Raw genomic sequence first — 13,174 nt, 5'->3', positions numbered from 1 at the left:
TTGGGACATGTGGCGAGTTTTCTCCCCGGGACTGGAGGGTGGGACTCATCAGGAAGACGCCCCTCAAGTGAAAGAGGGGGGCCCGCATAACCAGGGCTCCAGGGATTCTTTCTCTGGGCAACCCTATGAATGTTCCTGAGGAGCGGCCCAATTTGCTTACCTCTCGAGGCAGTCGGGGGGGGGGGGGATTCTCTCTGCACCACTTTGCCTGGCATTCAATAACATCAGACTCTTGGGTGCAGAAAATTTACCAGAGGTTACCATATCCCCTTTGATCTTTATCCAAGGCCCCAAAGGCGAATCTCTGATGTTCCACCCAGTCAGAGAGACGCAGCAGCTCAAGAAATTCAAAAGCTGCTCAAAAAGTCATCCAAACAGTCCCACCAGACCACATAGGATCCAAATTTTACTCAAGATTCTTTTTGGTGCCAGAAAAGACAGAGGATTGGAGGCCGATTCTATACCTCAGTATTTTCAACAAGTTTGTCAGACGGACAATATTCCGGATGGTCACAGTTCAGTCTATCCTTCAGTTTCTGGAGAAAGACTATTGGATGTGCTCGATAGACCTTCAGGATGAGTATTACCACACAAAAATGGACAAATGTTCCAGAAGATCCCTTGCTTCTGGCTGGGAGCCAATCATTACCAATTTCGCGCACTGCCCTTTGGTCTCGCCACAACCCCCAGGGTGTTCACCAAATGCATGGCAGTGGTAGCAGCTCATCTGAGGCTGCAAGGCTTCTGGACGTTTCCATATTGAAACTATTGGGTCCTTACTGCCCCCACCAGACATCTGCTGCCTCATGCCTTGCACTACATTCTAGAGCTAGCAAAGTTCTTGGGCATTTCAATAAACAAAGGAAAGTCAAAACTGGCTCCCAGTCAGAGCGTAGAATTCATTGGAGCAACATTCAACACGAGATCCTGTGTGGTTGCTCTACTTCTTCAGACTACAAAAGTTTAAGGTCACAGCTCCAAGTGATACTCTCTCAAGACATAGTCCCAGCTCGCTTAGTCTTATAATTACCAGGGTCAGTGGTAGCGGGTCAGTGGTAGCAACAATCACCCTAGTTCCCCTGGCAGGGTTCCACATGAGGCTGCTTCAATGGCTGCTAGCGTCACAGTGGTCTCTGTTAGCACACCCCATGTCTTATCCAATCTGCATAATAGATTGATGCAAGCAGGTTCTGGATTGGTGGCAGGTTCTGAATTAGTGGATGAAGCCAGAAGAGGAGTTATGGAATCGCCCTTTTTCTCCCCCTCAGCCCAAGGCAGTAGTGACCACGGATGCATCCCTGATGGGGTGCGGGGCATTTTCAGGAAAAGACCGTCCAAGGCACTTGGTGCCCCTTTGAGGCCAAATTGCATATCAGTATCCTAGAACTGAGGGCGGTAAGTTTTTTAGTGTTGCAAGCATTCCAATTTGCCCTTGCATCGGGGACCATTGCTATCCAATCAGACATGTTGATCGTCTGGTACATCAACAAACCAGGAGGAACCAGATCTTATCCATTATGTTGGGAAGCCCTGAGAGTATAGTAATGGGTGATCGCCTCCGACTGCTTTCTGATTGCAATGCACATTCTGGGGAATTCCAACTTGATTGTGGACAAACTGAGCAGATGTATTCTCCTGCCTCACGAGTGGTGTCTCAATCCCATAGTAGCAACGGAGATCTTTCGTTGTTTGTCAGCCTTGCTGCAATCTGTTTTCATCTCTCACAAATGCAGCAGCTACTTTGCCGTAATTCCCCCTCAGGGGGAGTCCCCGTGAGATGCTCTTCTGCACGACTGGCCCCTGGGACTGCTTTATGCCTTTCCTCCACTTCCTTTAATACCCCAGTTTTTGAAGAAAGTGCAGTGGTTGAGAAGCGAAGTTATCCTCATTGCACCCTATTGGCCCCGTCAAGTCTGGTTCCCCTTTATTTGGCCTCACCTAATTCACCATCCGTGGGCTCTGGACCCAACTCTGGGACTGCTGTCTCATCCACAGGGGCTGGTCCATCCCAACCTACCAAGTCTCAAGCTAACTGCTTGGTACCTCCACTTCCAGTAATTGCCAGGCAGAATATTTCATCTTCCCCAGTACAAAAGATACTTCTGGCTTCCCATAAACCGTATACCAGGAAACTTGTATCTTAGTAAATGGAAGAGATTTGTGATCTGGTCTGAAGGAGGAGTTGACCCCTTTTCAGTCTCTTAAAATGTTAGAATATTTATCAGGAGCCTCAGCTTCTACTATGAGTTCATTTAGCGGCCATTTCAAAATTTCCATAATTATTTCGATTTTCCTAGATATCTCGCCACCTCTGCAAAACCTTCCTAAAGGGACTTATGCATTTGAAGCCACCTTTTAAAGAGCCCATTGAACCTTGGAATTTAACGTTAGTCTTACAAACTTTGATCTGTCAGCACTTGAGCCAGCAGCCACGTGTGATATCATATCTTTATCTCCGAAAACCTTATTTCTGGTAGCCATCACTTCAGCCAGGAGAATATCAGAATTGCAGGCTGTGTGTGTAAAACACCCATATATCTTTCATAAAGAGAGAGTATCCCTTAGGACAAACCCCTCCTTTCTGCCCAAAGTTGTCTTGGACTCAAATATTGACCAATCCATTGACCTGCCAGTTTTCTTCCTGAATTTTTCAAACAAAAGAGAATATTGTTTGCATTTGTTGGATGTACACAGACTATTACGTTTTTACTTGGAACGAAATCCTTCAGAAAATTGGACAGTTTGTCTTTTTCAGATACGCGACTGGGCAAATCAGTTTCCAAAGTCACCTTGTCGAAATGGTTGAGCGATTAGTCTATCAACTAAAGTCCATGCTTCTTCTACCAGATCAGTTTCCACTTCAGTGGTCTTTCATTCTAGAGCCTCCATGGATGACCTTTGCACAGCAGCTACTTGAGCTACCCCTCATACCTTTATCACTCATAACAAATTGGATATGGTCCCCAGGGGAAGAGCATCCTTTGGCTCTAGTGCTCAGGAATATCCTTCCATAGGGCCTCCCGGGACATAAGTACCTAGGGACTCCCAGCTGTCATGAATGAATAAAACTCCCAGCTGTCATGAATGAATAAAGATTGACAACATCAGATAAAGAAGTTATGTTATTACCATAACATTCCGTCTGTGTTGTCTATCTTCATTCATTGTTGACATCCCACATTCCTACCCCCTCCAAAGACTCCTGGAGGTTCAGAACTAGTCCTAGTACTGTAGTAGGGCAGTTGCTCAGACCAAGCTTCGCCTTTTTATGTCTACAGGCAAACTTGATCTGAAGGGAAGGGAAGAGAGGCACTATGAGTAGCCTTGGCTCGAGAGTTTCTGGCTGGCGTGAGCTTGTTACAACAGCAGAGTTGGTTCTGAAAGCGGAACCGAGACCTAACTGTCATGAATGAATGAATGAAGACTGACAAAGATGGAATGTTATGGTAAGAACACTTTTTTTGGCCGACCTTTCAGACGTCCTTTCAGAACTTGTACAGTCAGAGCAACAACTTTACTGTACCCTTATTATTTAGCTGTATATTGTTTGTATGATTTTTCTCACAGAAGTTTCTATAAGTTCTCTTTGCAGTAACTGATTTTGATTATTCCTTTTTATAATGTTTTATTTGAAGATGAATATGGACTCTTTAAATGAGTATGCTATTAATGATTTACTAAACTATAAATATTGTCTGTTATCAAGTTCTATAAGTAGTAAAGAGATTCGTACTTGAAACTGAGAGTAGTCTTTGTCTAGCCTGGCACACACAACTTCAACCATATCTAAATGTGCTAGCTAACTCTCCTGTGATTTTAAAGCTTACTACTTATCTTGTTTAATTCCTTAACTAATTGTTCATATTGCAATGCTAAGTGATGTATTTTTCCACAAATGTGTACAACGAGTGCAAATAAGTAAGCACTGATATATTTACTGTTTAAACTGTATAAAACGCTCACGTTAACTGTTTGGACTGTTTGCAAGGGATAGGATGCTAGTGGGATTGTTTGCATGTTTAAATGACTGGAATGTACTCATGACACTGTCTGCAGCAAAGGTAGCACTGATCTAATAACCATATCCCCTTTTTAGGTTTGCTACCCTTACTGCCTCCATTGAAAGTCTTGCAACATTAAAAAGATCACTTCCTACAAGAGACTAACCTCGGAAGGCTATAACAGCCTGCTCCGCTATTGCTAATTACTGCATAAGGTTACCATCACCTGTCTTATTTTAATTGTGCTCTGTGTGCTTAACTGCACTCCGTCCAAGCACTTGTCAATAGTCTCTTGAGCAAACATAAACTACTAAACCCCCATATTACCAGTAAATCCTACTAAAAATTGGCTAAAAGTACAGTCAGTGCAATAGCTGGCTAGTGATAAAGTACATGCTCTTTACTTCCACTGGAATTGTTAAATTCATCGGGCTGTGTAACCTTCAGACATCCGTCTATAGTTAGTAAAACGCTTATCTTTACATGTGCCGACTATAGGGATTCTTGTTATCCGTCTTAGCCAAACTCTTATCTGGCTTAGCCCTGCTCCGCTCGCCCTAGCCAAACTGTTGTTATCCAGTTTAGCCCGCTCCGCTTGAGTTCGCTCAGTACTTCACCTGCCCCCAATTTCCACCTTCCCCTAGTTGTGCTAAATTTCAAACTACATTAACCACACCCCCTCCTTTCTAACCAATAGGGGGCACACTTATTCATAGTAGTGCTCACAGCCTGAAGTAAACGCCAAACCTTCTGAATATTTTTCTGCTTAAACACAACTCCAAGAAAATTACTCCGCTAGTCAAAATGACAGCTCCCAAACTATTCCTATCTCTAGCTCTATCTCTCTACTAGCACTATTCCTTGTCTCATATCACCTTACCACCTATAAAAATCAGTACTACCCAGGATTTCACCACCCAAAATTCCAAACTTTGACCCCCCCCAGCTTTATACAATATCAGCTACTTTAGTATTCCCCTATCATGCAACTCTATAACCCCAACTACTACCAACGCAATAGATCTAATTATATTCACCCAAAGTCCAGCTACTATCAAAAACTTATAAATAAATTGTTGAAACTCGTAGCCTAAAGAATAACCTCATGAAGGATGGCGACATCCACCCAAACGCTGGCCCATCCTCCCTTACTAACCTCAGCTCCCATACCACTCAGTCCAACAATGCCCTGTAAAATAGGCCCCCTAACTCATTCCTGGCCTGCCATCTTAACATCCGAAGCTTAAATAATAAGGTCCATAACTTGCACTCCCTCTTAGCAGTAAATACTCCGGACATACTATGCCTTACAGAAACCTGGTTAAAACCTTCAACCAAAGACACCGAGGTAACACCACTAGGTTATAACATACTTAGATTAGACTGGACCTCGAGGAAGGGTGGTGGGGTAGCTGTGCTCTACAAGTCTACCCTAACTGCTACCACAGACACCAAACAGCCACCCCAGATTAACAATGCAGAAATACTTATTACCAAACTACAAATAAATAAAAACAAATGTAGGTATATTGTTTGCATTTACATTCCCCCAGGTAAGAACACAGACACCCTAGAAAACCTCCTGCACTGGTTATCCAGTAACTACCCCCAGGAAACCATTGTTCTAAGAGACGTTAACATTGATTGGAACACCTGTTTCTCAGAATATCCTACCTCTCATATTAACCTACATGGGTTTACACAGATAATGTCCTCCCCCACCAGGATCGGTAAACCCCACAGCTAAGAAACCACCCTAGACTGGATTCTTATCAATGGCAATCCCCTACAGTATAAGTCAAGGACCCTGCCTGATGATCTAAGTGACCATTGTCTTGCCTATATTAAGCTCAGGGTTGACAACCCCATCCGACTCGCCTATAAATCAATTAGAAACAGCAAGAACTTAACCTTGAAAAGTTTCAAAATGAACTCAGAAAAACTTGCAACTGGGCACTCCTAAAACAGCTACCACTGGAAGTAGCAGTGGACTATTTCAATACCAAATTCCTTGCCATCCTAGATTGCCCCTACCCGAATTATTAGAACCAAAACAAATACTGCACCGTGGTTGTCAAAAGATACTAAATCGGAATAAAAAATGAACAAATATACAAATGCTGGAAATCGAGCACAGGGGGTTCCCAGTAAATTCCAAGTAGGCGACCCAATATACTATAAATCATTTTATTGTAAAACAAAACTATTTAGTGCTTTCATCCACTCCCAATGTGGACCATCCGAATACTAATTAATTGCAAAAAACTGTTTAAATATCAACTAATTTTGTCGCCAATGGGTTTGACCACTAAAATTCCTTAACTTGTGATATCTAACCCTTTTATCACTTGTGCAATATACAAATTCTTTAAAAAGCTCATTACAAATATTAATGCAGTACATAAAATTGCACTGTTGAATAAAAAATAAATGGATAACATAAATGAATAAATAACTAATCTACTTTACCATTATTTCATAGTCATAACTTACTGGATCATAAACATGCCTGCAATACAGGTTTTATAGGGATACTGTCATTCAATCCAGGGGGGGTGAGGCATCAAGAAGCAACTGCCACTTCTTTCTCCCCTTAAATAGCCTTAATATTCCCTCCCCTTGGATTTATACTATCACCAGTTTACCAAACTTGAAATTGTGATCCCCCCCCCCCCTTTAGTTCTGTCTATATAGGGCATTATTGTGATCTTTTTTCTGGATGTTATATAAATGTTCATAAATTCTATTCTTGAAACATTTGTCCATTTTACCTACGTAATACCACAGACACTCTATATATTTAGCCATGTACACCACGTTTGGTATTACAATTACCCTGTTTAAACATAACCTTTGTCTTAACGTTTTCCAAAATAACATGGTCCGCTTCAATTATGAAGCTGCATTGTTTGCAATTTCCATATTTTCTGGTGTGTCCTATCCTGTTGTACTTTCCCCTAAATTCGCTGTTATTCTCAATTACTTTTTAAGTTCCTCGCCATCTTGTATACAAAGGTAGGTGTTTCTTCTTTAACTTGATTACTATCTTCATCTGCTTTCAGAATATTCCAGTTATCACAAATAAGATGTTTGACTTTGTCTACATGGGGACCATATTCCAATATACATGCTCTACTATATTTTGAATCATTATTGTGTTCCATACTTGGTTTATCTTGCATAATTCCAGTCCCTAATATAAGTTTATATTTATTACCCCATTCTTTTGTAACAAATCTCATAATGTCATCCATCAAACCCCTAGGGTAACCTGTTTCTTCAAATAGGGAACCTATATACTTAATTTCCTGTACCATATCATAACATGATGTCATCCTGGCAGCTCTAATGCACTGCCCTTTAATTATGTTCGCATTTGTTTCCTAGGATGATTACTTCTGTATTCTAAATAATTGTTACTAAGTTTGTCTAAGTCCTTTTAGTTTTTTAGTCACCTGTGTGTAAATTTCAGAAAGGCACTAAGTTACTAAAGGTATCCTTCCTTTTAAGTATGAGATTTGAAACCAATGGGGGTATTAACTATATAACTATCCAAGTATGCTATGCCTTCAGTTTAACACCTATGTGTAAATTTCAGAAAGGCACTAGTACTATTTAAATATCCAATGAATTGCTCTGTCATCTCTAGGGGGCCATCCCAAATGATAAAAATGTCATCCAAAAACCTTGTATATAATCTGATGTTATAATACTCGCTGTTGAATATATGGTTTTCTTCCCAATCCACCATTACAAGGTTAGCAAATATGGGGGCACATGCCACTCCCATGACCACACCTTTAGTCTGCCTGTAGTGTTCACCTTCTTGGAGAATAATTTTATATTCTAACACTAAGGTCATGCAATCCACAGTAAGCCTAGTCCGGTCCAATCCTATACCCGCATGTTTTCTAATACTATTACAGAATCCATCCAAGCCTTCCTGTTTTGGAGTACATGAGAAGAGATCCACTACATTTATAGTGATCAATGTTAACTACTGCTTCCATAGATTGGTTGTCAGTCTACTTAAAAAATCACACAGGTCTTTTTTAAAATATGAGGTACTTTGTCATATATATGCTTCAACCAGTGGTCTATAGCTACCCCAATGGGGAAGGTTTTAGAATGACTTCCTGATAAAATGGAAAAAGAAACTAAATCTAAAATCTTGAGCAATAAAAAAGCATGGACCACTTGGTGTGCTACTAAAACCCCACTTGACCAGTTTGGATATCACCAGTTCAGAAATTATACAAAAAATCTATTATCTTAAATTAAAAAAATATCGTGGATTAAAAAAAAAACTACTACTGCCATCTGCAGCAGAAACACCACAACAACCCCCAAAAGTTCTGGTTGGTATAAACAACCTTCTTCACCCTGGCAAAACACCCAGCCCTCCTCCTTCAGTTGCCAATCTCAAATCTCCAGAGGACCTTGCCAATACCTTCAGTAGCTTCTTCACAGAAACTATAGTCTCTAGCTAATCAACTCACTCCCACCAGCTCTAACCCAAGTACGGTCAACTCTGGTACTCAACCATGCTTCAATTTTCAACCTGTTCAGACTCCCCTAATCCGAGCCCTAATTAAAAAAAACTAAAACCTACCACCCTAGCCGCCGACCTCCTTCCCCGCAGAGTACTTGCAAAAAGCCGCTGACGCCATAGCTCACCCTGTCTTAATATTGATCAACAGAAGTATTTCCGAAGGTACCATCCCCTCAATCTGGAAAGTAATCCCATATAATACCACTCCATAAAGGAGGTACCTCCAAAGAGCTGTCAAACTTCCTACCGATAGCCATACTGTGACCTCTTGCAAAAATCATAGAAAAATGTGTACATAAACAACCTATGCCACACCTAATTCAGAACAGATTGCTGGCTGACTCCCAACACGGTTTCAGGCCATCCCACAGCACTACCATAGCTCTCCTACCATTCTCCAATGTCATTAATCACAGTCGTAATAAACTCTCCTCGGCACTCTTTCTAGATTTATCCAAGGACTTCGATATGGTTAACCATCAACTACTACTCAGCACCCTGAAGGCCATCTCCCTAGATTCCCACTCCCTACTTTGGTTTCAGTCCTACCTCTCTGATAGCAGGCAGTCCTATGGAAAAACTAGCTATCAGCCCAGCTACCCGTCACCCTAGGAGTCCGCCAAGGATCTATATTAGGCCTCCTACTCTTCATCTTAATAATCTACACGGTCATCCCAAATGCCAACTGCATTCAGTATGCAGATGACTCCACCTTGATCTGCTCAGCCTCCTCTCCATCTGAACTAAAGCTATTAACCCAAAACACTTTCAACTCCGTCAAAAACTCTCACGAATTAACTACTGCTCATAAATCATAACAAAACTAAGCTTCTTCTTTTCTCCCCCAGCCATTCTTTACCATAAACTCCAAAAATTGGATAATTCTTTCCGGAAGTCCATACCAAGCACCTAGGAGTTATCCTAGATAATAACCTCAAATTTGATATTCATATCAATCAGACCATCAAAACCATTAATAAACTTGGCTCCCTCTATAAAAACAAACCTAGCAAGGGGTGTAAGGAAAGAACTGCCATTGCCAGATCCCATCTACTCTCTACCGTTCTTTACGCCGCTCCCCTATTCACAAACCTGAACAAAACTGACCTAAATAAACTATCCTGCTGCTACAACCACATTGCTAGGTTTGCTACCAGCATGGGTGGCTTGAACTGCCTAGCTACTGCAGTTCAACCAGCTCATAATAGCACACAAAGTCCTCAACCTACCAGATAACACACCTGCACTTAACATTATATGTCCTCATTACACCCACAGACTTCTATGCTCATAAAAGACTACAGGTACTAACAATCAAATCCAATAACTTGGCAGGGGATGCTCGGTTTGCCAACTCTGTTGGCAAAATATGGAAGAACTTCCTCCCCAAATTACCCAAGAATCCTCACTACCCCTATTCAAGACAACTCCCAAAACATATTTTAAATCCCACTGGCTATGTCCCTGCTTTACTCCTGAATAGCACCATCTCTATACTCTTCGTAAGACAACTAAGTGTATATATCTATCTAAGAATGCTTTATAGCACATGATGTAAGTGAGCTATATCGCAGATGAATTGTTTGCTATAAATTGCTTGCTCTGTCAATCGATGTAAAATATGTTTGAACTATTCACTTCTGTTATGTAGTGCTTTTCTCCCCAGGCCTCCGCTGAAAAAGGACATGTATCCAGTCGGACTATACTGGTCAACAAATGTAAAATAAAATAGTAAATAAAATAAACCACAAATATCTTGTATAGTGTAATAAATGGTATGTATAACTAAAGGTAACGCCTGATAATACCGGTGATTTGTGTTCCTTGTATCAAAAGTTGGACTATTTGCTTACCATTATTAGTAATAAATCTAGATTTACTGATGACTGTTGCACTTGTGCAATTGGCACGGCTTGGAGAACCGTTTCATATATTGACTGACTGGACTAGTGATCTAAATAGTTGGACAAAGAGCAATTGGAACCCATTTAGGGAAGAGTCTGTGTGTCTGTGTGTATATAATATATATTTATTGACATTTGTTAACCGGGTTTGTCCAACTGGGCTTGTGGCCCATTTTCAGTGGAGACCCGAGGAGAAAAGCTCCAGTAATGCATTTTAAAGCAAGTACAATTTTAAACAATATTGATATAATAGCAGTTATAGCAAAACAATTCACATATGTTGGGTTACAGTTGCATTAAAAAGAAGCTAAGTAACAATTTTACATTGATATAGTTCAATAGGTCAATAAACATTTTTTGTTTGTATAAAATTGTGCAAATGCATAGTAGACACACGAGAGAGAGAGAGGTGTAGTGAGGTACTAAGTATGGTCCTTTTGAGGGCACATAAAGGGAAGGAAGACTAGGTAGGGTCACGGCAAGAGCAGGTTCTGGAATTGAGAAAATAAGCTTTTAGTTCATTTTTAAAGTGTGAGGTGTGGGAGATTGAACGTAAGTCAAGGGGAAGTTTGTTCCAAGCATGGGCAAGGGAGTGTTTGTAGTTTGCCTACTGACCTTTTTGGGTGGTAGATATCAAGTAATTGTTGGTTAGAAGTATGGAGGGTCAGGGATGGGATGTAGATGGAGACTAAGGGAGATGGACAGAAGGAGTGTTTATAAAGAATAGAGTGTAGCATATGAAATTGATAAGATAGCAGAAACTGGGGAAGTTCAAGCCATTGAAGAGAGTTTAAAGAAATGCAGTGATGTGAGTTGTATGGGGAGTTGGTAATGAATCTGGCTATTTTATGGTAAGTCTGTTGCAGTTTGTTTGGAGTGGAGGCCTGGATATTTGTAAGAACTGGGGCGGCGTATAAGAGGGAGGGGAGGAGGAGTGCCTGGCCCAGGGTAAGTCTAGATTCAGGGGTTAGGGATTTTTTGTTCCGATATAGCAGACCTAGTTTCGTTTTTTTTTTTTTTTGAGTATGTGTAGGTTGAACTTGAGTTCATCATCGATAATGACCCCTAGGTGTGGGTGTCAGGTTGGATGTTTGTATTGGTAGAAGATGTAATAAAAAAAGAGGTTTTGTGATGAAAAAGAGAACGGGGAAGGAAAAGTAGGAGTTTGGTCTTTTTGGGATTTAGGATCAATAGGTTGTGAGAGAGTCATTGTTCAGTGGATAGTAGGGCCTGTTGGGTCAGGGAGTGTAGTTCAGGAATGTTATTTGAGATTGATATAAGTGTGGAGTCGTCGGTATACTGAATAAGGGTGGATTCTTTGCATGAGGTGTAAAGATCGTTGGTGAAGATGTTAAAAGGGGTCCCAAGATGGAGCCTTGGGGAACACCAGTGGAGATGGGAAGGAAAGGTGAGGAGGATGAGAGCCATTTGACAGATTGTTCCCTGCCAGATAGGTAACTGTTAAACCAGGCAAGTGTGGAGGGGGATAGGTGGAGATTTGCGAGTTTGGATAGCAGTAGAGGATGAGAGACCGTATCTAAGGCTTTGGAGAGATCTAGGAAGAGACGGGAAAATAGTTTATTGTTGTCTAGAGCCTCTGCAATGATGTGAGTAAAGGAGAGGAGGGCAGTGGTGGTGCTGTGGTGAGGACGAAATCCATGTTTGGTAGGGGTAAGTAAGTGGTGTGTGAGGAGGTGATTGAGAAGCTTTGAGTGTATACATTTTTCTAATATCTTGGAGGGGGGGACAGAATGCGAATGGGTCGGTAGTTTGAGGGTCAGTGGAGTTTCCACTTTTATGAAGAGGGATAGTGAAGAAAGATTTCCAAAGGATGGGGACAGTTGATTCCAGAATAGATCGATTAATTAGTATAGATACAGGATAGGCAATTGAGTCAGCAGCAAGTTTGAGGAATGTAGGAGATTGTCAGTGGAAGGAGAGCAGGGTTTTAGCTTGAGTAGTAGAGATTTGATGCAAGTAATGGGAACTGGCTCAAAAGAAAACAAAGTTGTGTGAGTGGGACTTGGAGAGGTGGGTGTCTAAGTAGAGTTTGGCTTGGAGGTTACCAGATTTTGGATGGAAGAGAGTGTTTATTCAGGAGGGTAGCTGTTTCCTGAGAGGAAGAGTTAGCGTATGGGGAGGGATTAGAGGGCTTTCCAGGATAGAGGATGTTGTTGAGAGTTGACCAAAATTTTCGAGGATTGGATTTGTTAAGCTGAGCAGAGCTATAGTATAACTTTTTGTCATTAGTTGTATGTTTTTTTGCAAGGTTCCTCAGTTGCCTGTATTTTTGAAGAAAATGTGGTTGTTTAGTTTTAGTCCAGGTTTTCCAAGCATGATCTCTTTGTTTCATAAGGGACATAGTCTCTTCGGAGAGCCAGGGAGCATGGTTTGATTTTACTCTAATCTTCCTAGAGGGAGCTAAGGAGTTTAGAGTATTCATGAAGATGCTATTGAAAGTGCTTACAGCATTGTTTAGGGGGAGGTGGTTTTAGGATGGACCAATCTATGTTGTGGAGAATGGACTTAAATTGGGATGAATTGAAAGTTGATAGTTTTCGACAGTCTTTGATAAGGTGGGGTTTAGGAATATGGGAGTAGTGTCTTAAGATGGTGGTAAGGAGATGATCACTGAGTGAGTCAGGTAAGGTGGTGTGATTGTGATATTGGTGGGGGGAATTGGTAAGGATCAAGTCTATGATGGAGCTGGTGGGGGG

At 41.3% G+C, this 13,174-nt stretch overlaps 1 protein-coding gene across 1 annotated transcript in view; it reads left to right on the top strand.

Moving 5' to 3' along the window:
* The window catches only part of ATP2A2 (ATPase sarcoplasmic/endoplasmic reticulum Ca2+ transporting 2), a 1,687,617-nt gene that overhangs the window by 34,953 nt on the left and 1,639,490 nt on the right, over positions 1–13,174 (top strand). Inside the window, exon 4 of the mRNA XM_044069765.1 lies at positions 1,188–1,205. Within this exon, the coding sequence (XP_043925700.1) occupies positions 1,188–1,205 (18 nt within the window). The remainder of the gene's footprint in view (positions 1–1,187; positions 1,206–13,174) is intronic.

The sequence above is a fragment of the Protopterus annectens genome, chromosome 4.part0, assembly GCF_019279795.1.
Source record: "Protopterus annectens isolate FY-2018-M chromosome 4.part0, PAN1.0, whole genome shotgun sequence".
Lineage (NCBI taxonomy): Eukaryota > Metazoa > Chordata > Ceratodontiformes > Protopteridae > Protopterus > Protopterus annectens.
Note: the sequence above shows the minus strand (reverse complement) of the source record. Positions and strands in the feature narration are given on the sequence as shown.